The 23,585-nt window shown below is 43.6% G+C and overlaps 1 protein-coding gene across 1 annotated transcript in view; it reads left to right on the forward strand.

The window, feature by feature from the left end:
• The first annotated feature begins 4,592 nt into the window (after window positions 1-4,592).
• CPA3 (carboxypeptidase A3) overlaps window positions 4,593-23,585 on the forward strand; it is a 32,626-nt gene continuing 13,633 nt past the window's right edge. The window contains exons 1-9 of the mRNA XM_036243111.1: window positions 4,593-4,660; window positions 4,749-4,824; window positions 7,772-7,896; window positions 17,252-17,354; window positions 17,462-17,563; window positions 18,593-18,694; window positions 19,985-20,095; window positions 21,213-21,303; window positions 22,263-22,465. Coding sequence (XP_036099004.1) covers window positions 4,593-4,660; window positions 4,749-4,824; window positions 7,772-7,896; window positions 17,252-17,354; window positions 17,462-17,563; window positions 18,593-18,694; window positions 19,985-20,095; window positions 21,213-21,303; window positions 22,263-22,465 — 981 coding nt within the window. The remainder of the gene's footprint in view (window positions 4,661-4,748; window positions 4,825-7,771; window positions 7,897-17,251; window positions 17,355-17,461; window positions 17,564-18,592; window positions 18,695-19,984; window positions 20,096-21,212; window positions 21,304-22,262; window positions 22,466-23,585) is intronic.

The following is a 23,585-nucleotide window of genomic DNA, read 5'->3' on the forward strand; positions in this document are numbered from 1 at the left end:
GAAGATAAAAAGGGACATCCTTGCCCTGGCTGGATGGCTCAGTTGGTTGGAGCATCATCCTGTGAACCAAAAGGTTGCAATTTCGATTCCCAGTCAGGGCACATACCTGGTTTGCGGGTTTCATCCCTGGTTGGGGCATATATGGGAGGCAGCAGATCAATGTTTCTCTCACATCAATGTCTCTCTCTCTCTCTCTCTCTCTCTCTCTCTCTCTCTCTTTCTCTCTCTCCCCCCACCTTTTGATTCTAAGATTCAATTAATAATAATAATAAAAAAATATATCCTCAGGTGAGGATTTTTTAAAAAGAGAGACATCCTTAAGAGCAAAAAAAAGAGAAATTCCTATAAACTTTCTTTATTTATTTATATTTTATTTTTGTTACAGATGTTTCTCCATTTATTTATTTATTTATTTGTGTTACAGATGTTTCTCCTTTTTCCCCCATTGACACCCTCCTCCCCCTCCCTCCCCACCCTGTCCCCAGCTTTGTTGTCCATGTCCATTGTTCATGCACACATGCATGTAAGTTTTGTGGTTTATCTCTCCCCCACCACCCCTTCTTCTGGGGATTGTCAGTCTGTACCCCACTTCCACGTCTCTGGGACTACCCTGTTCCTCAGACTGTTATGTTCATTATATTCCACAAATAAGTGAGATCATATGATACTTGTCTTTCTCTGTTTGGTTTGTTTCGCTTAGGATAATACTTTCCAGGTCCCTCCATGTTGTCTCAAAGGATAAGAGATCTTTCTTTCTTACAGCTGCATAGTACTCCATTGTGTACATGTACCACTGCTTTTTTATCCATTCGTCCACTGATGGACATTGGGCTGTTTCCAGATCTTAGCTATTGTGAATAGTTCTGCTATGAACATGGGGGTACATATATTCTTTCTGATTGGTGTTTCAGGCTTCTTAGGGTATATTCCTAGCAGTGGGATCACCAGGTCAAATGGCAGTTCAACTTTTAATTTTTTGAGGTAACACCATATTGTTTCCATAGTGGCTGCACCAGTCTGCATTCCCACCAGCAGTGTACTAGAGTCCCCATAAATTCTTAAATAGTACTGATGGTAATTTTTTAAAACAGTGTAATTTAGCTAAATTATCTTTCTCCATCCTACATTTCAGTAGCATCCATGCTGTGAATTGGAAGGTTAACTCAGTGGTGGTTTCCTGAGTGGAGTGTTCTGGCTGGAGGTGTGTCCCTGACTTTGTAGACTTTCTACGGGTGCTCCCTTCCCCCGCCTCTCAGTAAGGGGTGCTCGGGCCCAAAGTTCAGACGTCATGTGGCTAAACCATAAGAAACCCTCCAAAGTCTCTAAATTGGGTGTTTTAAAGCAGAAATTAGGAATACAGATGGACTTTTCTAAAAGTACAAGGAATCTTTAAAAAGAAGAAGAAGGATTAAGAAAGTAAATAACACAAATCTCGTTTAAAATCCCATGTATCGCCCTGGCCAGTTTGGCTCAGCGGTTAGAGCGTCGGCCTGCGGTCCGGAGAGACCCGGGTTCGGTTCCCGCTAAGGGCATGTACTTCGGTTGCAGTTTGTCCCCGGCCCTGGTTGGTCATGTGGGTGGCAGCCACTCGATGTGTCCCTTCACGTCGATGTTTCTCTCTCTCTCTCCTTCCTCTCTCTCCCTCCCACTCTATCTGCACAAAAAAAATAAATAAATAAAATCCCATGTATCCAACATTTCCTGCACCAGAGACATTGTTGCTACAGCTCTTCCAGCCACAAGTTAACAGCTAACTGGCTAAGAGTGTCACTTGCCTGAACTAAACCAAAAAAAAAACAGAAAGAGGAATCTGTTCTAACCCTTCCCCGTGCCGTAGTGTCATATGCCCTCCTGCCCAGCTGACCATAGGCTGCCGAGGGTCTCAGCCCAGACGTGCCCACCCGGGAACCCCGGGCTGTGGGGTACCTCTCCCCCTCCCTGCTCTAACGTACTCCCAGCCCGAGGTCCCAGGAGGGACTCTGAGTCCGACCTTCAGTTTCGCCTTCTCATCTCCCAAAGCAGCAATTACCCAGCAGCACCTGACCCTTTCCTTTCTCCAAGCGCTCGCTGCGAAACAGCAACCCGGTGTCCACTCGGATTGTGGGAGTTCTGCAACTAGAATCACGTTCCATGTGTTCGTCTGCTTCTGCCAGCGAACCTGTATGAACCGGCCAGAGAGAAGGTCCGTTAAGGAGGTTATTGGGTGCCCGATGGGGTCTTGATGGTCCCGTCAGGTCATCTCATTGGAGCAGAGCGTCACCCTCACCCTGGCCACGTCTGACCCTGCCTGAATCGCACACCCCGGTCTTGGTCCAGAGACGCCCCCTTTGCTGCAATGAATGGGCCCAGGTTTCCCTGCAGCATCTTGCGGGGAGGGTTTGTCTCAACATCCACAGCTGAAGGTAACACATTTTTCTTTCACCATGTCCTTTATGAAAGGTGTTCCGGAAGTTCATCGGATTTGATTTGAAGACAGACAATTATTCGAAGGATTCTACTAACGACATGAGAATGTTGACCTTCGTTTTCTAGGGCATTTCTCAGAGCAATCATGTCTGAAAACATACAGAAAAGCATAGTTTGAAAATTAATGTGCTAGCCCTGGCCGGTTTGGCTCAGCGGTTAGAGTGTCGGCCCACGTACCAGAGAGTCCCAGGTTCGATTCCCGCTAAGGGCACGTGCCTCGGTTGCAGTTTGTCCCCAGCCCCGGTCTGGGTTGAGAGTGGCAACCAGTCGATGTGTCTCTCTCACATCGATGTTTCTCTCTCTCTCTCTTCCACTCTCTCTCCCTCCTGCTCTATCTGAAGATAAACTCGAAAATGTCCTCAGGTGAGGGTAAAAAATAAATAAATAAAATAAAAATGAATGTGGCCTTTTAACCCATGGTTAGACATAAACTACTGAAAAACCCTAGGAGTACAAAGATCCAGAAAGATCGGAAATGATTGCCATGTCAAGCATTCAATTTCACACCTCCTTTTAAAGAGACTAACGTAACCGAGGAAACAAATTGTCTTACACGGTTGATCCTGAAGCGGGGTGATGCCCAACAGCTACTGCACCCCACGCATTTGCCAAGACCTTTGGTAAGTCTTGCTGCAGTGACGAAAAGTGTACTGAACTATGCTGGCCAAGAAAGCATACCCGTTCTGAGGAAAGGCTCCAGTATATTCCTGAACTCTGTCTATGTTACGATTCTACAGAGGCTAAATACATTGGGGAGACGTGGCAGGTCTTAGAAGCATCACCCATCTACTCCCTGTTCCAGACACGGGGAGCCTTCCACAGTCAATACGCAACAGACATTAAGAAGTCAAAGATTGATCTATCAGAGTCTTCGCCCGAGAGAGATCAGGAGCCTTCAAACATTTACTTAGATCCCAAAATAAAGTAGAAGTGTCCTTCCTCCTTGACCTAGAAAAAACGGAGAAGCCTTTTCCACACGGTTTTAAAACCGGTCCCACAGAAAAAGGCTTCCAGAGATATATTAGTGTTGGGATTCACGGGGATGTCTGTTTTCTTCTTCCTGCTTCCCTATATTTTGCTAAATTCTTTTCAGTGGGCATCTATTACTTTTAGAATCAGAAAATAAAACTCCAATAAAACAAAGGTACTACGCTGAAAAAAAGTCTTTGAACTAGTCCACATCGAAACGAATAGAGAGATTTCACCCCTACCGGTCAACACTTCAGTGTAGCGTGTGGTACACACTGATGCTCATTAGTCCTCAGCCTACCGTGGCCAAGGGTAAGTCTGCTAGCAGATCCTGGCAACTCTGCCGACCACCCGGAGGCAGAGCCATGTCCTGTAGTACCCGCCGTCCGCCACGTCCTTGCATATGCTGCATCTAGTCCTCATGGCCCCTTTTAGGGTCCCTGTTTTACAGACAAGAAAACCAGGGTCCAATATGACTAGGCAGCTTGCTCAAGGGGTAATGTAGCATCAAAAATGTGTTTTAAGGACCACCCTGCTATGTTCTGTGGCCAGATACCCAAAATTGTCCCAGGTTTCAAATGCAAATTTAAATGGATTCCTTCCATCATTCACCCCAAACATACAGTAGAGCAGTATTTTAAAGTGAAGAACTGGGTTCAAATCCCAGCCCTGTGCACATACCAGCTCTGTTACCTTGGGCTAGTTATTTGCTAAAAAAGGAATTTGCCGACAGGCGGTGTGGCTCAGTGGCTGAGTGTCGACCCTGCACCAAGAGGTCGCCAGTTCAATTCCCGGTCAGGGCACACGCCCAGGTTGTGGGCCGGGGGTGCATGCAGGAGGCAGCCAATCGCTGTTCTCTCTCGTCGGAGTTTCTGTCTCTCTCTCTCTCCCTCTCCCTTCCTCTTTCTCTAAAATCAATAAAGGAAAACAAAATTTTTTTTATAAAAAAGGAATTTGGCTCCCATTCCATCCGCAAAATGGGTATTCCCCATTGTCAAAGGAATATGAGTCACATGAGATTTCCTGCCCTACCTCTCACCCCCAACTAGAAAATAGGGGGTGCATTTCACCAGAACCCCGAGAGGAAGTCAGCTGCCCCTCCAGATAAGAGCCGACACATAAAGCTGGCGGGAGGCCGGGACGCGCAAAGCAGCGCCATGCGGTTCCTCCTGCCTGTGGCCTTGGTGGCCACCACGCTGGCCGTTCCCCCTGTCCGCTTCGACAGGTGAGCTGCGCCCGCTGCGCTGCGGTCTCCGGGCGGGGGGCCGGGGGTGCTCTCCAGCTCACATTCCCCACCGTTTGCTTTTGTGAAGGGAGAAGGTGCTGCACGTGAACCTCCAGGATGAGAAGCAAGCGAATGTCCTGAAGGGCTTGGCCGACACCCACGAGGTAACGGATTTCGGGAGCTAGCGTACCTTCTCTTTCTGCTGTCTAATAACTGCTGCTTTTCTACTTTATGTTTCACCCCAAAGACAAGGGTGAGGGAAGTGTCAGGAGCCACTTGGATAAGTCAGACAATGGCCGATACTTCTTTGTTTTTGTTTTTCCCCAGACCACCACTTCCACTTTTCCTCCCAAAAGCCTTGCAAATGAGCTTTTTCTGACCGAAACTGTGAGATAAGAGGCCTCTTCCCCGTCCCTGCCAGGGCCTCGCCCACACCACTGAGCTCACTCCCACCCATCTTCACTGTGCGTCATTTCTGTCAGAGTATTATCAGCCGATAGCATTACGGACCTGGATGACGATTTCAAGATGAGACCCTTTCCAAGAACAGGTCCATTTTATTGTATTTATTTGTTCATTTATTCATCCTCACCCGAGGATATTTTTCCATTGATTTTTAGAGAGAGGGGAAGGGAGGGAGGAACGGAGAGAGAGAGAAACATCGAGGTGAGAGAGACATATTATTTGGTTGCCTCCCTCAAGACCCCAACCAGGGCCAGGGATCCAACTTGCAACCTAGGTATGTGCCCTTGACTGGGGTCGAACCCTCGACTCTTTGGTTTGCAGGCTGACGCTCTAACCACTGAGCAAAATCGGCCCGGGTGAGAGCAAATCCATTTTCAGAGGAAACTCTCAGTCAGATCAGCCGTTTAAAATCCAACAGACTGACAACAACCATTTCACCATTTGTCCAGTGGCCCCTGCACAAAGGTTCATGGGCCAGCCCCTTACAGACTCCATTTCAAACTCTCTAGCTGACTTTGTGTCATAATCTAACCTGCTCAAAACAGAAGAATTGAAGTTCAAAGACAGTAAATTAAATAATCAAGATTATACACCAGATTTAAACCCAGAGCTAAATCTGGGATTTAGTCTAGTCCCACACACCCTTATCTCCACTTCAGATCAATCAAAAGTTCCACCTAATCTGATTTCCAAATGTCTTTCCAACCCACATTTTTCTTCCCAGTCCCCCGCCACTGCCAAACTCACGTCGGCTGTACCTCTTACGGGGACCTTTTCAATAGCCCTGAGCTGGGATCCGAAGCCCTAGTCCCTCCCACACCGGACCCTGATTGGTTTCCCTAAACGTCATTCTTGCATTCCTCCACCTGAAGCTTTTCCACGAGGGGCAGTCGATTGTGGAAAGAGGGTGTTCTTCCGAGGTGCCAACACCAGCTGTGTGACCTTAGGCAAGTTACTTAACCTCTCTGGATCCAGCAGAGACTGAGCTAGTATTGGGGAGCGCTCACAGCAGCCTGGCCATGATAAGCACTGGAGAGGCATTTTCTGTTGGTGCTGGTGCAGCCAAGTCCCTCATCTGCCAGACGGTGGGCCTCTGCAGCCCCCTCCTCCCACCCCCTTTCTCTGGGATTCCCTGAGCCCCGCTCACCCGCGGCCGCCCTGCACACCTGTGCTCAGGGGGAATGTGTCCTTCTCTGCGTGGCTGGTCTTCCTCACGGCCCAGCTCAGGGAGCCTTCTCTGCCGGCAGCTCTCCTGACCCCGTCTGCCTGGCTCCTGGGCTCTTCCCACGTTGGCAATGACACCTGGAGCCTCCCACACTGAGTCTGAGCTTCTCAGAGTCCTTTAGGAGCCTCCTCAGCAGCCACACCAGCTTTGTGCCTGGTGCCGACTAAATGCTGCTGCACGTCCACGCGCCTGAAGGAGGGCTCCTCCCCACCCCGTTAGGGAGACAAAGCTCTGTCCGGAGATGGCCTCCCTAAGTCTCCCTCCAAGCACGACATCTCTCCCATCCAGCTCGTCTGTCGCTTTCGGGTCCACATGGACCAGTAATACTAGTTGGCTCCAGCCGTCTCATTACGGCGCATGAAGCCGTCCAGCAGGACTCAGCTCAGACACGGCCAGGCAGACGCACCAGAGCCGGCGTGTGGCTGGGAACTGGGCATGTCCTCGCACGGCCCAGGTGTCATAACCGAGGGTGATTTTGAAGAACGACAAGAAGTGGAATTCTCTCGATGTTGTCTTCATCTGAAGGCTATCCGCCTGGGCCTAGTCCCCAAATTTCGGGAACTCCCAGCCAGAGGGAGAGGGCGAGGGGGAGCCGGCAGGTAGCAGACGCTGCGCCCCCGGACCTCGCAGCCACGGGCGGCACCCAGGGGAGCCCCGTCAGCCCCACGCTCTGGGGCGCACTCTGAAACTCCGTCTTGAACTTGCCCGAGAGCATGCTCCCAGGAGAACGACGGGCTGAGCAGGGGGCCTCCCGCTGGACACGGAGCTGCCAGGAACCGAGGCCACAGGGGCATCTGGTTGTGAGGCTTGAACGGGAGAGGGGAGTGGGGGCCGTATTGCATATATGGTCCCAAGGAGACACTGATGCTGTGGCTGAATCAACTACAGATCAACCCCGAGATGGGGGAACCAAACAAACAGCCAGAAGCTGCTCAGTGCAGGTGTATTTATAGGTACAGTGTCGGCAGAGTGACTCAGAGCACAGACGGTTTTTGCCCACTGCGTAGTGCTCAGCAGGTCTCAGATGCACCTGCAACAATCCCATAGTGTATCAGAAGGGTCCATACCACAGCCACTCTGAACTCACATCCCCCCTAGAGGGTATGACACAGAGTCACTTCTTCTTTTTATCCTCACCCGAGGACATATTTTTTTCGATATTTTGTTCAGTGGGAGGGAGAGAGAGAAACATCGACATGAAAGGGACACATCAAGTGGTTGCCACCCGCATGACCAACCAGGGCCGAGGACAAACTGCAACCGAGGTACGTGCCCTTAGTGGGAACCGAACCTGGGTCTCTCTGGACCACAGGCCGATGCTCTAACCGCTGAGCCAAACCGGCCAGGGCCAGAGTCATTTCTTAACAAATATGTGTCAGGCGAGAAGACAGCCGTGACTAACACTGAACTCATGCCCACAGCTGGACTTCTGGTACCCCGATGCCCCCCACCACGTGGCCGGCAACATGACTGTGGACTTCCGGGTCAGCGAAAAGGAGTTCCAGTCGGTCCAGCTTGCCTTGGATCAACATGAAATGCGCTATGAGTAAGTCCTGTTATTCAGTCTTCACACGGGTTGGAGAGCCAACGTGTAGCGAGTCTTGAACTCGAAAGGGAAGTCGTTTTTCAACTGGGAAAACAAATGAGAGACATATCTGTGACACGAGATGTAGAATTACTTGCGATCGGACTAGGAGGCCGCCTACAGAGGTGATGAGCTCAGACCTGCCACTCAGCGTCCAGGCTGCGTGTGCTCTGCTCTGCGGGATGGCAGTGACCTCCGCCTGCCACTCCAACGCCAGCCCCTAGACAGGACAGTGTGCACAGCAGGTGTGGAGGGTGGAGCCACACTGCCACCCCCGCAGATAGCCACCCAGAGCTCGGGTGCTCCTGTGGCCGCCAGACCACATGTTATACCTGTGAGCAAATGTGTTTTCTTATCCTCACCCGAGGACATTTTTTTCATTTTTGTTCAGATAGAGTGGGAGGGAGAGAGAGGAAGAGAGAGAGAAACATCGACATGAAAGGGACACACTGAGTGGCTGCCACCCACACGACCCAACCAGGGCCGGGGACAAAATGCAACCGAGGTACGTGCCCTTAGCGGGAACCGAACCCGGGTCTCTCTGGACCACAGTCCGACGCTCTAACCATTGAGCCAAGCCGGCCAGGGAAAATGTGTTTTTATACTTGCAAACATGGAGTGATTTGAGGTACGAAGGGGTGCCATTTTAACTCCCCCAGCCCTTGTCATCCCAGAAGTCCCCTTTACTGAGACCCTCACCGCTCAAAACACTGCTAAGCACTCGCTCCTTGTCTTCCACTTGCTACCTGACTCCGTGCTGTCGCTCAAAGGCTCTTCGTCCGGAGCCAGACACCTTCCAGCTGCGGCACAGCGGGCTCCCCCCGTCACCACGACTTGGTCGCAGTGTGATACTTGCCACCATGGCCTCAGTAAATAGAAACCTCCCTGCAATTAAGGAAAGACATGTAAGACAAGTTCAAAAACATTCTTGTTCATGGCTTCATGGCTTCAAAAGTGGCAGGCTCTGTGCTTGGTGTTGTTTCAAGAGGGATGCAAAACAAATGAAGTCAGCCCTGGCCGGTCTGGCTCAGCGGTTAGAGCATCAGCCTGTGGACCAGAGAGTCCCGGGTTCGGTTCCAATAAGGGCACGTACCTCGGTTGCAGTTTGTCCCTGACCCAGTTGGGGTCATGCGGGTAGCAACCACTCAATGTGTCTCTCTCATGTCGATGTTTCTCTCTCTCTTCCCTCCTCTCTCCCTCCTGCTCTGTCTGAAGATAAATGCAAACAAATGTCCTCAGGTGAGGATAAAAATAAATAAAAATTGAAAAAAACAACAAATGAGGTAAATAAATGGGGACAATATATTCAGAGTTTATTTCTATCACCATTTAACTCTTTTTAAGTAATATAGCGATATGTGCGTTTCTATGTTTTTATACGTTGCACTATTACGTGAGAATAGACACTGTATAAACGTACCTCCGAGATCTCAGGAATCAGCAGTGCAATAGGAAGCGCCTGCTTATGCCAAGGTTCAGACGACAGCTGGGTCCCTTCGTCTGAAAGACACCACCCTATGTGCCCGCTGGTGACTGCGGCTCGTGATTCCCTTCACAGCCAGGCTTCTCGCAGGTGTGCCTCAGTTTCCACACTTTTCACACTGCCTCGTTGACACAGACCTGACTCCCACTCCCGTGATCAACGGATTGAAGTATCCAGCTCGAGCGAAAATCAATGTTAGCTGGCCAGTGTTGTGTAATCTGATTTGAACAGCAGGGTAATAATGAAGTATTATGTTTTCCTTGACATTTTGGTAATGTAGACCAGAAAAAAACTGGTCTCTTGCTATGAGTGTGATAGTGGAATAAATCACTGTGACGGAAGACACCTGGGCAGGTGGCTGATCTCCGTCCATGTTATCAAATAGTTCACATCAGCCCTTTCCTCTTTGGTCCTCCATGAGGCCCCCCCTAGCCTGAAACAATTCTGACTTCAAACAGAAGTCTAATTATCTAAATTCAGATCCTCATAAATATAGTGCGTTTTTCCATTTGTCTTAAGCCAAGCTACATCTTTGGTATCCACACCAAGAACCAAAGTGTTAAACTACCTATAAAAATGAGTTTGATCTAATTATGACATGCTTTCTAGACATTGGTCCAAATTAGTCACGGTTATAGGAAAGCCACATAATTTGATAGTTACCTTATTCAGAAATATAAATATGTAAAGATTTATGCAGACAAGAACTCTTTAAAACCTTGTCTTCAAGTACTAATTATATAGATAATTATATTTTTATATTAATTATATGTGTATTTGGTGTCAGTCAGTAAGAGAAGAGGGTTCTAGGAACAGAAACATCTGGTTGGACCCAGCACCAGTCTGAATAAAACCACATCACAAGGCTGGCTTGACACAATTTACTTAAACACCCTTCATTAGTACATATAAACCACTATTTAGCTAAAAGCATCTGTGTGTGATTTTTTTTTCCAGAAAATTAAATTACTAAGACAGATTTTATTTTAAAGTAGTGTGTTTGCTCCCTTTTTATTTGCACTTTTGCAAAATCATAAAATACCAAATAGAAAGTATAACATGTAATATACGAACAAACCCTAACAGACAGGTGGAAAACATCTGAACAGACAAAGTACAGTCATTCAACTAAGCCGAAAGGGGCCGACTTGGATTCAGCAGTTAAAAAAAACCTTGTGTTTTTACTGTTTTTATATATATATATATATATATATATATATATATATATATATATATTAGATATTTGTATTTTAGGTTATCTTTTCTTTGATCAAAAGTTAAAATTAGAAGATATAGAGTTGTTAATAAAAGGTAACGTAGAAAACCACTATTTAATAAATAGTAAAATTTAAATGATACAATTAAGTAAAATCTTATTAAGAGCCCCATAAGATTATGTGGAAAATGCAAACACAAAGATCTACATCAAACCGACAGAGCAACCATCAACACTTCATATTAATGTCTAATTATCGGATAATGCTCAGTACAACACAAATTTATATTCCAAGTATATACAAGGTCCTACAAAATAAGTATTTTAATAAAATAAGTTATTCTGATGTCTCATCCCATTTATTTTCCTTCTGCTCTACATTTCCATATATCACTTACCCAAGACAGGCGTGCTGACACCTGCTACAGATGTTGCCCAGATGTTGGTGACGGTAGAAAGCAGAAGAGCGTGCTAGGTAGGAGTGTGGATTCTGGAGCGAGGCTGTCTGAGTCCAGTCCCATTTAAACCACACATTCGGAGCTGAACTTGACAATGCATGGAACTTTCTCACCTCATTTTCTTCATCTTTAAAATGGGGTTTCATCGGGGTTTCATGAAGATTGACTCGGACCATAAAATGGCTCTTTGCCTGGTCCCTTTACTTCTGTTAGGAAGGATCACCATTGCCCTGGCTGGTTTTGCTCAGGTTAGAGCATCGGCCCTTGAACTAGAGGGTCTCAGGTTTGATTCCCAGTCAAGAGCACGTACCTGGGTTGCAGGTTCGGTCCCCGCCTTGTGTCGGGGTCATGCAGGAGGCAACCAATTGATGTGTCTCTCTCACATCGATGTTTCTTTCTCTCTCTCCCCCTCCCTTCTCCCCTTCCACTCTCTCTAAAGATCAACAGAAAAAAATATCCTTGGGTGAAAATTAACAAAAAAATAAAAGAAGAAGAAGAAGAAAAGACCACTTACATGTGTTTATACAATTGCACATGCACGAACAAACGCACACACACACACACACACACACACACACACACAGTGCATCAGGGGACAACTAGAGGCAGTCACCACATGTTCCCTTTACCTCCTGGTGAATAAGTTAGTGCCTTAAAGCTTATTCTCCAACACAGCGGTATGCCTCAGATGTTGGGAGATCCTCGTCAGCAGGTGCCATGTTTGATCCATGGTGACTCAATTCAGAGTGATCTGGGATCTTGTGGAAACCTGAAATCACGCTTTAGAGCAGCCCTGTCCTAGGGGTGTGTCAGTGGCGGGGACAGGGGGTCACATCATCTTATAAGGCACCATAACAATGACTCTGCCTCCCTGAAACATCCTTCCCCACTGCGGGCGCACACACACGCGCGTGCACACGTACACACACACAATGTTGTTGTTTTTTATACTACACACTTATGATAAAGTTTCATTTATAAATTAAGCCCCTTAACAGACTACCAAGAACTAATAATAAAATAGAACAATTATAACAATACATGGTGGTCTCTCTCTCTCAAAATATCTTACTGTTCTGTAGTCACCCTTCTTCCTGTGATGATGTAAAATGGTACCACGTCTGTGTAATAGGATGAAGCGGGGTACTTAGAATGGCGTGCAAGTTAAAATTTATGAATTATTTATTTTTGGAATTTTCCACTTAATATTTTTGGGCCTCCATGGGCCACAGGTAACTGAAACCTTAGAGAAAAAAACTGTGGATAAGGATGGACTCCTGTACCCTGGCCCACAGTCCTCTATCACTCCTTCTGTGCTCCTTTCTAACAGCAACAGGAGGGCACTTTGAAGTGGTCAAAATTGGGTTCATCTTGCCTCTTCTCTGAACTTCTCACCTGCCCCCTGACATTGAGACGCAGGTTTCTAGGGGAGTCGGTCACTGGGGAAACTTTGCACAAGCCTCGTAGGCTAAGAAAACCACAGGTCCGCCCTGGCCGGTTTGGCTCAGCGGTTAGAGCGTCCGCCTGCGGTCCGGAGAGACCCAGGTTCGGTTCCCGCTAAGGGCACGTGCCTCGGTTGCAGTTTGTCCCCGGCCCTGGTTGGTCGTGCGGGTGGCAGCCACTCGATATGTCCCTTCACGTCGATGTTTCTGTCTCTCTCTCCTTTCCTCTCTCTCCCTCCCACTCTATCTGTACAAAAAATATCCTCGGGTGAGGATTAAAAAAAAAAAAAAGAAAAGAAAACCGCAGGTCCCATGGCACTGTCCAGGGATTTCACTCCTTGGGATGGAGGCGTTGTGTAAGCGCTCACAGTGGGAGGTCAGATCTCTACTTCAAATCCCAACGCCTGTGTTTCACCAGCTGTGGGGACTTTGGAAATCTGCCTAACCTGCGTAAAAACGGCAGTGATAATGGTGTCCAGTTAAGTGTTGAAGTAAAGATTAAAAGATAAAGTGTAAATGCCATGCTGAGCCCAGAGCCCACAGGAAAGAGTGGATAAACACTAGCCATTCGTATCGTTATAGCCTCAGTAATACTTACTTATCTTTTCACCTACATTCAGAAATATTTTTAACACATTAAGCAATTATGGGAGTGCTAAAATAATATTTGAGAGAAAGTAATTTGGTTTAATATGTCTAAGTCCGGCTGCTGGTTATGGGAGGGGCTCATGAAAATAACATCTGGCCCTGGTTCTTCATTGTCAGCTTCGGGCTTAACGTCTAGTCCCCATCAGCCAGAGTCTGGCATTGTCCTGACGTCCTTTGTGAAAAGGTCATATTTCAGCTCACACAATTTTCTTTTGCTGCTCTTATCACAAGAGCAAACTTGGTATGTGTACGTCTAAAAATAGTCTGAGATGTGAGCTTCCTGTGATTAATTAATACTGCTTTATGTCACAAATCATCCTTTGGGGCCATAACATTTCTCTTTGGTCTTGTTCTTCTGCTTCTGTTAGTGTGGGTAGAGCAAACGCCACAAGCCTTCTTTAGAGCTTAAAATAACGAATTATATCTGTAGTGACCACACAAATGATAACTTCCGACCTTCTCACGCTTTGTGTGAGTTTTAGTGCAACATGTCCCACCTGATTCCAAAATTGTCACAATTTGTTCCCTCGGAAATCCCAGATTCATCATCGTCAAAAGCCAAGCAAACAGTGAGTTATGTATAATGTGTATAATAATGTGCTTGTCAGTGCTGTTAGTGGGAATCAATATTCATGAGCAGTGCTCGGTCTCGTGTGCTGAATAAACGCTAGTTAGTACACCTCATGTATGTTCTGCGTCCAAACTCAGGTCGGTCAGTCCATCGGCAAGAACAGACCGACAAGGGGAGCGGGTGCTGCAGGTTCCCAGTTCATCATCACGAGAAATTGAAGAAACCAGAGTCGAACAAGTGCATGCCATCAAAGCCTGGTCTGCAGACATGTTCAAACGGTGAAGGGCTTGTCAGTCCTGTGACTCATCTACTGCACTGATGTTCACCGGGTGTCCACGGCATGCCACCTGCATCTCGTGTTCCACTTAAATCCGTCCTCACCACAATCCTGACGGGCATGTTTGGTACCGCTGCACAAGTGAGCAAACTGAGAATCAGAGAGAGAGTTAACCCGTCCAAGGTCACGTTAGATATTAAGTAGCCAAACTGGGGTTGGAATCTAAGAATGTTTGATCACAGGGCCTCTTTCTCCTAGATTCCTTCCTCCTTACCTGATGGAAGTTATGGAAGTGAATGAGCGCCTGATACTGTCCTAAATGACGAGAATAAATGTCTAAAAATAGACAGCATTTTCCTACATAGGATTCATTGCTAATAGAAGAAAAATATCATCAACAAAAGTAGTTTTTTATATGAAAATGGGAAATGAGGTCACCCAAATAAATTGTTCAGATAAGTAAAACTTCATAAAATCTTTCACTTTAAATATTTCATGGAAATATTTTCATTATAAGCCACACTGCCCTACAAATTTGAGTACATTGAATATAGTTAACTTTTGGTTGAGAAATTACCATTATCAACACACGTTGACATACTGTGCTATAAGACAGTGATCTTTTCAAAGGCTAAGTTCTCAAAATAGGTTGGGTAGTTTGGACTTACATTTGACCCCTGTGTTTCCTAAGGCTCTGTCAAGGTCATTTTACTTTGCTTTTGTTGCTGTCAGCTGTCACCTACGGACGGCATGCTTGCTTCCAGCGAGCCATTTTCTCTGTGTCCAATGCATTCCTCTGAGGCTAAGAAAGCTTTTTATAACTATATCTAAAATAAGGTGAACCAGGCATTTTGTAAGAGTGTCTCTAAATCTCCTGTGGCTGCAACATAATATTTAAAATTTTAATTGTAACCAGACATCAATCAACAGTAATAATTTGATGATATAGACACTGCCATATTGATCTCAAAATGGCAATCAACATTATATATACGTAATGGTGAAAGACAGATTTTCTCGTTAAAATCAGGAAAAAAAATAGAGCAACACCTTCTTTCACCACTGTTAATTCCCTTGTCAGAGAGCTTAGCCAATGCAATAAAGCAACACATAAAAAAGAAATAGAGCCCTAGCTGGTTTGTTCAGTGGTTAGAGCATCAGCCTGCAGAGCAGAGAGTCCCAGGTTCAGTTCCCACTAAGGACACGTACTTCACTTGCAGTTTGTCCCCAGCCCCAGTTAGGGTCATGTGGGTGGCAACCAGTTGATGTGTCTCTCTCATATTGATGTTTCTCTCTCTCTCTTCCCCCCTTTTTTCCCCTCTCACTGCAAATGAAGATAAATGCAAAAAATAAAAAAATGTCCTTGGATAAGGATAAAAAATAAAATAAAAAATAAAAATAGATGTTGGAAAAATGTAGAAAATATAATTTTTGGAGAATAACTACTAACTACACAGAAACCCTAAAGACATAACTAAAAAAATATCACAAGTAAAAATATAGTTTTTAAACTAATATAGTGGCTATTTAATAGATAACCAAAGCAATACATTTTTTAATTTATAAATAATAATCAGTTCCTATATTTAGTGAGAAAAAAGCCACTCATAAGACTAATAAAAATATATTAATAAACAAAAAATATAAAATTGTACTGAAGAATAAAAAAGCTAGCTACATTATGCTTTATTATTAATTATAAGATTTTTCTCAAACTTATTTATAATTTAATATAATTCTAATTAAAAGTCTGTTTTTCTAATAATTTCTAAAATTATTCTGACAAAACATTTATTAAAGTAGGTGAAATTACTCAAAAGAATTGGAAACCAAAATGAGAGGAGACTATGAAATATTAAAATTAAATATTAAAACTATAATTAAATATGATTTGTTGCTTACACAAGAGTAGGAAAACAGTCCAATAGTGCAAAATAGAAAATCCCTAAACAGACAAAATATACAAAAATATTTGAGCACATGATGACAGTGGTAATTTTGAAATATAAATCTTGAAGTCAGGTGGGATGGCATTCAAATTCCCAACTCCACCACACACAAATTATATTTAAACTTTCTGAATACCAATGTCCCCATCTGTAAAATGGTGATAACATTAATAAGATAAAATAAAATAAGGTAAGTGAAGCAGTACCTGGGCCACACTGAATAAATGGATGTCCAGGTGAAAATGTCAGGTAGGCAGTTGGATGAGACAAGTCACAGGAGAGGTAGGGGAAGAGCTTACAGAGAGGTAGGTTCAAGGGAGAAGCCAGAACTGGATATACAAGTATGGATGACCTTTAGACTGCCATGAAAGTCATGCAATTCAGTGCAGGGATGAGATGATAAGAAATAAATCAGGATGAGATGAAATAGACAAGAGGGCATAGCCTTCTGGTCCTCAGCACTGGCCTTCCAATGATTTTTCCTGAATCTTATTTCACACTATCAAAACCAAGCTAGCCATTTTCTAGCTCTGTAACCAAAGGCAAGTTATGGAAACACTTTATGACTCAGCTTTCTCACTTGTAAAATGAGAATAACAAACTCAATGTGGAGATTAAATATGTTAATGTATATAAATTGCTCAGAACAATTGCTTAAGCTCAATGTGGAGATTAACAACATTAATGTATATAAATTGCTTAGAGCAATGACTGGCACCCAGTAAGGGCTATGGAAATGCTTATTATCACTGTTATTCAAGTTTCAGGAAAGTCAGTAGATTTGTGCATAAGAATATCCACTGTTGCCTGTGTTGTGTTTGTGAATGTGTGTGCTTTGAAGAAAGATTGTGACTATAGAGCAGCACTGACCAATAACAAACCTTATATGCAATTTTAAATATTCTAGTAGCCACATTTAAAAAACAATATTAATAACATATTATATTTCATCTAACATATCCACATATTATTTCAACATGTGACGAATCCAATGTATTAGTGAGCTATTTCACAGGTATAATCTCTCTGTTTGAACAAGCCCATTTTAAATGTTCTATAGCCATGTGTCGCCATAGACCATTATATTGGACATCACAGCTGAAGATAAATGAGAAGATTTGAAGCCAGACACGTGACATGTCTAAGGGAATGTCAAGAGAATAACTTGATCTAAGATAAAGGAAAAGGAAGAGAAAATTTCTGCAAATGAAAGATAAACGTGTTTTTTTTCTCTCTAGTAAATGCGCATTTTATCATTCCCCTATCAAACAGAATCTTGATTCATGATCTACAAGAAGTGATTGAGAAACAGTTTGATGTTAAAGAAGATATTCCCGGCAGGCACACCTATGCAAAGTACAACACCTGGGACAAGGTACAGTGTAAAATGCCTGTGCTTCCAAAAACAAAGAGTTATCCTCAGTATTTGTTGTCGTTTAGTTTTCTTTTATTCTAATTGATCAAATTAAATTTGCTCTTAAGATTGTTGCTTGGACTGAAAAAATGGTGCATAAGCATCCTGAAATGGTCTCTCGCATTAAAATCGGAACTACTATTGAAGATAATCCGCTGTACGTTCTCAAGGTAAAAATAACTCAAGAACTTCTGATTCTTACTATTGTTGAAAAACACAAATCTCAAAGTTACTTTTTGACACATATAGCTAACTTTGATACAATAAAAAGTCTTATTTTTTGAAGAACGTTTAAGCTCCCATTCTAGAACAGGAATGACAATTGGTGTTAACTGGAACCAAGAATGTTCCTGATTAAACCATTTGTCAGACACAGTGGAGGAACACAGACAAACATCTTATCCTATATCTTTATTATAAGAGTCTCTGATGTCTCTGGTGCATAAAACAGTTTTCCATCCATTAAAATTCAGTGACACTGATGATTAAAATGTCATGAAGTAAAGAGAAATCAAAGAATCATAGGACCCCAGAACAGTCAGTGAGGCATTTAATCCGATGTTGATGGGGGATTCCCTTTTACAACTGAGCTAATAATGGCCACCCAGCTGCCTTTGGATCTTTATACATCCAAAGACACTGCTCCCTGATACACCCCCTTCATAACTGGGCAGCCCTTCCTTGTCCTAAACTCCCATCCATTCCTTCTCTCCAACCCCCCAAAACAAATCTAACCTCTCTTCAAAATGACAGCCCTTCAAACATCCAGCCACTATTCCTGTTCCTACTTCAAACACACTACAGAATATTTTCCACTCCAAGCAACACACCCCCAGGTTATAAAGACAGATTTTTTTTTAAAAAAATGGCAGAAACAGAAGCAATTTAATAATCTATGTCTCAGACCAAACAGTTAACAGTACAATAAGAAAAACAATAGATTGTGATTAAAAAACAAAACTCAAAGCAACTCTGACACCAAGGAAGACTTTTGAAACCCTGCTAGATACCAGATTATGAACTGTGTGTAGACGTGTCAGGATAAATGCCGTGGAGCCCCTTAGAGCAGCAGGTGCTCACCTTACCCATTCAACAGGAGACGGGGAGCATGGCTTTGAGGACACCAATGAGTTACAGGGCAACAAGAGACCTCGGTGTGGATTCATGCAAAACCGTATCTCGACTTTCTTTTCAACTAGATTGGAACAGGGGATGAAAGAAGAAAGGCTATTTTTATGGACTGTGGCATCCACGCCCGGGAGTGGATCTCCCCCGCATTCTGCCAGTGGTTCGTCTACCAGGTAAGCGCACTGGAGCAAACACACTTCTCCTTCGACCGGGAAGCCTCCAGCTCATCACTGAGTGGCAACCACCCTTCCAAACAGGGCAGGGCCCCTGGACCAGACGAGCCCACTTGGATGCAGGCAGGAAACAGACGCTCTGGATTTTACTCAGCATTGTTTGTACAACATTGACACCTTCCTTCAGACTTCTTACGCAGCTTAGAAAACAAAAAGAAATGTTTTCTGTGACCGCATGAGACCTCTCCTATAGTGAGATATGAAAATCTGAAACGATCTCACTATTGCCACCTACAAACGCGGCCTCTCTTCGGCCGGCTCAAAGCGCAAGCCCGCCGTGCCTGGTTAGGTGTTTCACCCACCACACCTGCGCTGGGCACACTTCAAGGTCTTTCCCACGGGAAAAATAACTCACCTGTTTTTTTAAAAAAAAGTTTGTTATTCCTCTCACTCTGTCTCCATTATATTCTGACTCCTGTTACATTTAACTTTCTCTGTCTACAGCTTTGGCATTTAATACATGCCGTGGCTCTCTGGGCATAGATAGCTTCACTGGGAATGAATCTGCGGTAGCACTGATTGATTCCTGCGGTTCTTAGCTCTTCCAGCTGAAGGCCCGAGCTCCCCGTACTCAACCCAGGAGGGAACACCCATCACAGGACTAGAGGACACCTTTGGGCCCACTACAGTTGTACCTGGAAGGGAGTTTCCAAGAACAATGGCAGATTTTAGGTAGCCATAGGAAGTTCAGATAATTGGAGAAATTTCAGTCACATGCGAGAAAACCAACGTTGATTGATCAATTTCTAAACCCTTTGAGTTTTTTTAATCAATAGAACACTTTTTCTTTCATCCCATTTATAATTAATTGCGGAGTCCTCTCCCAGATTTACTTATTCTTATGCCTACAAACTCAATCCATGTTTACATAGGAATATGAGGGAAATAATTCATGTAAAATAAGTGGCAGTGCTAATTTTTCACTTGGTCTCTGTTCTTCCTATGAGCTGTACCTGCATGCTACATCTGAAATGCTACCCGTCTCTAGAATTAAATTATCCTGTAGAGGATGCTCAGTTCAATTAATTTCATTAGTCTGAATGAATGTCTTTTTTTCTGTTGTCTAAATGGGTCATTTATTTTTCTGCAGTTTAGGAGAAATATATTAGAAATCATGTAATGTTAGGCAAAGGACTTAAGGAGTGGTAGTTATTACTCTTATAACCACAGCTTTCCACGTGGTAGTTAAACTGGACACCAACAGCTTCTGTTTTTTTCCTATCCCTACAGGCAGCCAAAAGTTACGGTAAAAACAAAATTATGACCAAACTCCTAGACCGAATGAATTTTTATGTTCTCCCTGTGTTTAACGTTGACGGGTATATTTGGACCTGGAAACAGGTACTGTTCTGTACTTTCTCTTCTACATGTAGGAAATATATTGTTTACTGACTTTAATGCACACTAATTGCTATGCATTAAGTTTTAGGGGTAACCAGTTAATTCCAATTCAGGAAAGTATATTTTTAAAAATCTCAATTTCAGACTAAAGCAAGCAAGATTTCCTCGCTGCATAGGTGTCCTTGAAATAATATGACATTTTTGCGGCTGAAGCTGGAAATGTGGGGAAATGAAATAAAGCAGTAATTATAAAGGAAACCTATGTTATATGATAAAGCAAAAAACACATTCTAGCTAAGAATACAAGTCATTTAAAGATATTATGAACACATTAACTTCGAAGCAAAAGTCACTGTATTCCATGAACTTGGGACAGAATTTGAGGAGGAATAATTGTATCAAAAATAAATTTTAAAATGACACCGATATCTGTCTGTCTTATAACAAGATCCTTTATTTCCTTGCTGTTGCTAAGTAAGAGTAATAACGAACTTCTAGACAGATGCTATCGCATCAGGTTCTCTCTGAAAATTACGCTTCAACAGTCACAATTTACCTAAATTCTATCTGAATCTATAAATGGTTTGCGATGCGATGAAGTTATAATTTGAAGTATAGGTCATTTCAGAATATCATTTATCTTTTCCAATACTGAGAACTAATCAACCATTTTTAAAACTATCTGAATTAGTTAGAATATTAATATAAAAAGCAATATTTCTGCCCTGGCTTGGTTGGCTCAGCGGTTAGAGCGTTGGCCCATGGACCGAAGAGTCAAGGGCTCGTTTCCAGTCAAGGTCACGTACCCCAGCCCTGGCTGGGGTTGTGCAGGAGGCAAGCAATTGGTGTGTCTCTCTTACCTCCCACTCTATCTGAAAATCAATGGAAACATATCCTTGAGTGAGGATTTTTTTTTTAATAAAAAAGAAAAGCAGTATTTTTGAAAATGTTCCAAGTTATAAGAAAACAATATATTTTTTCTTTATGATAAAGGGCCTCGGTTTAAGTAGATAGATTTCCAATAAAGCTGTAGACACTTGCAGAGAGGATCTGAAATTATCAAACCGAAAAACGCAACCTGATCTGCTGTAAACACTTCCGTCACTTAATCCCGCAGAACCGCATGTGGAGGAAAAACCGGTCCAGGAACCTGAACTCCAAGTGCATCGGCACTGACCTCAACAGGAACTTCAATGCCTCGTGGAACTGTGAGTTGACTTGATCTCGAGGAAAAGAGCAATAGAGAGAGTTTTGACACCAACTTTAGTTAAACCACCTACTTATTTCAGTAAAGATATGTATCACCCGAGTGAGCGTTAATTTTCTAATCTAAAAAATGAAAGATAATCATCACTGCTACAGAAGTATCATGGATTTTTTGTTGTATGGGAGGAAGTCGGGTATCTATCAAACCATCTCTTAATATATTGAGCTCGTTAAAAGTGAGGCACAATCTAGATGTACAACAATTCAGATAATCAGAAGAGAGGTCTCCTGTGCTTCCTCATCCCGGACTGATAAAAGTTGAGAAACAGCAGTGGTTACAATTAACAGATGGTAGTTTTCAGAAGTTCAGTGAAACAAAACTTCTGGGGAAAAGAGAGTAAAAGGTTTAATGGGAATGCAATAATAAGCAAAGACCTGCCATATCAGATGACTCTGTGTCGCTACGCAAATATGCCTTCATCATTAGATATATTCAAGGAGAAATTATCATGACCCCAATTCATCATATTTTTTACTACCTAACTTTGTTACCTGAGCTTTTAATTCTATTCTACCGTAATGAATATGATAATAGCAACTTCCTTAGTTGAGAGCTACTTGGGTTGAAGAAACTTGGGCCCAAAGAAAGTAGCCAATACCCAGCAAGTTGGAGCCGAGGTTCAGTTGGAAGTGGGACCTATCTGACCCCGGGCCCTGGGCTGCTCCTGGTGCATTTCTCCTGGGACGCTGGGAAAAGGAGGTGAAGTGAACAAGGCTGAGAAAAGTCCAGTAGGCTAACTGTGTCACACTCAGAGCGGCGTGTACAAGTCTGCAGGGACTACCACCGGGAACGCAGAGCGGCCCTGTACACCTGGGAGACCAAAATGCTCAGAGCACCAGAAGAAGGGGGGCTGTGCTGAGGGGAGCAGACTGTGATCTCCTCCCTCCATGTCCTATGCAGCTTTTCCTGACACCAACAAACCGTGCGGGGAAACCTACGCGGGCCCCGCCCCGGAGTCCGAGAAGGAGACCAGAGCTGTCACCGACTTCATTCGAAAGCACCGGAAGTCGCTGGAGGCCTACATCACCATCCACTCCTACTCCCAGATGGTACTGTTTCCTTACGGATACACAGCAAAACTGCCACCTGACCAGGAGGAACTGGTACGTAGGAAAAACCTGTGGTTTCCGTGTTGACACCAACATTGACTTTCAGTTGTTCTTCAGGGACAACTTGGGCTCTGTGAAAAGAACCCCACCTTGTAATGCCAAAGAAAAGAGCTAATCAAGTATTCCTTGGAGTTAAATCATAATCCTTAGATTATTTTTTCATGTGATAAGAGAATACACTTAATAAAATCTTTCAACATGATTCTAAGATAAAGTCAGTAAGAAGAAATGTCTAGGCCATCAGAGTAGAATTCCATTACTACATAGATCATTAAACATTTACAATACACCAGACTATAAAAACCACACACGGCAAAAGCCTAATAGAACAGCAACGACACCTATTAAATCAGATATCAGATTTAAGGATAGCCACTGTGTTTTTATCCTCTAGATCAATTTGGACATTATATTATTCTTTTAGTATCCAAAGAAAGACCATTATTATCCAAAGAATGTTTGTGAAACTCCTAAGAACAGTCTTTCCAGAACTATGATTCCTTAAACATCCTTTTTCATTCTATGGAAACTAATTTTTTAGCTTTAAAAACAATTCTACATATGGATTTCAATGAATCACAAGAATTGGCAGTGTGAATAAATGAATATGCACATAAAGAAATAAACATTTTAATTGCTGTAGAAGAAAAGAAATAAAGCAAATAAAATCAGCATCCTAGATCCCATGGAGGTTGGCAAATATAACAAATCCAGTAAAAGCTGTGGTTCAAATACTGCCCCATAAAAAAAATAAATAAATAGCCCTGGCCAGTTTGGCTCAGTGGTTAGAGCATCAGCCTGCGGTCTGGAGAGACCCGGGTTCGGTTCCCGCTAAGGGCACGTACCTCGGTTGCAGTTTGTCCCCGGCCCTGGTTGGTCGTGCAGGTGGCAGCCACTCGATGTGTCCCTTCACATCGATGTTTCTCTCCTCTCTCTCTGTTCCTCTCTCTCCCTCCCACTCTACCTGAACAAAAAATGGAAAAATGTCCTCGGGTGAGGATAAAAAATAAATAAATAAATAAATAAATAAAATAATTTAAATTTTAAGAGATCACAATTATCATCCTGACTTAAATCCACTGTTTCAACCAAACAGTATTTAATTTTGAGTTGA

Source organism: Molossus molossus, unplaced genomic scaffold, assembly GCF_014108415.1.
Source record: "Molossus molossus isolate mMolMol1 unplaced genomic scaffold, mMolMol1.p scaffold_m16_p_5, whole genome shotgun sequence".
Taxonomy (NCBI): domain Eukaryota; kingdom Metazoa; phylum Chordata; class Mammalia; order Chiroptera; family Molossidae; genus Molossus; species Molossus molossus.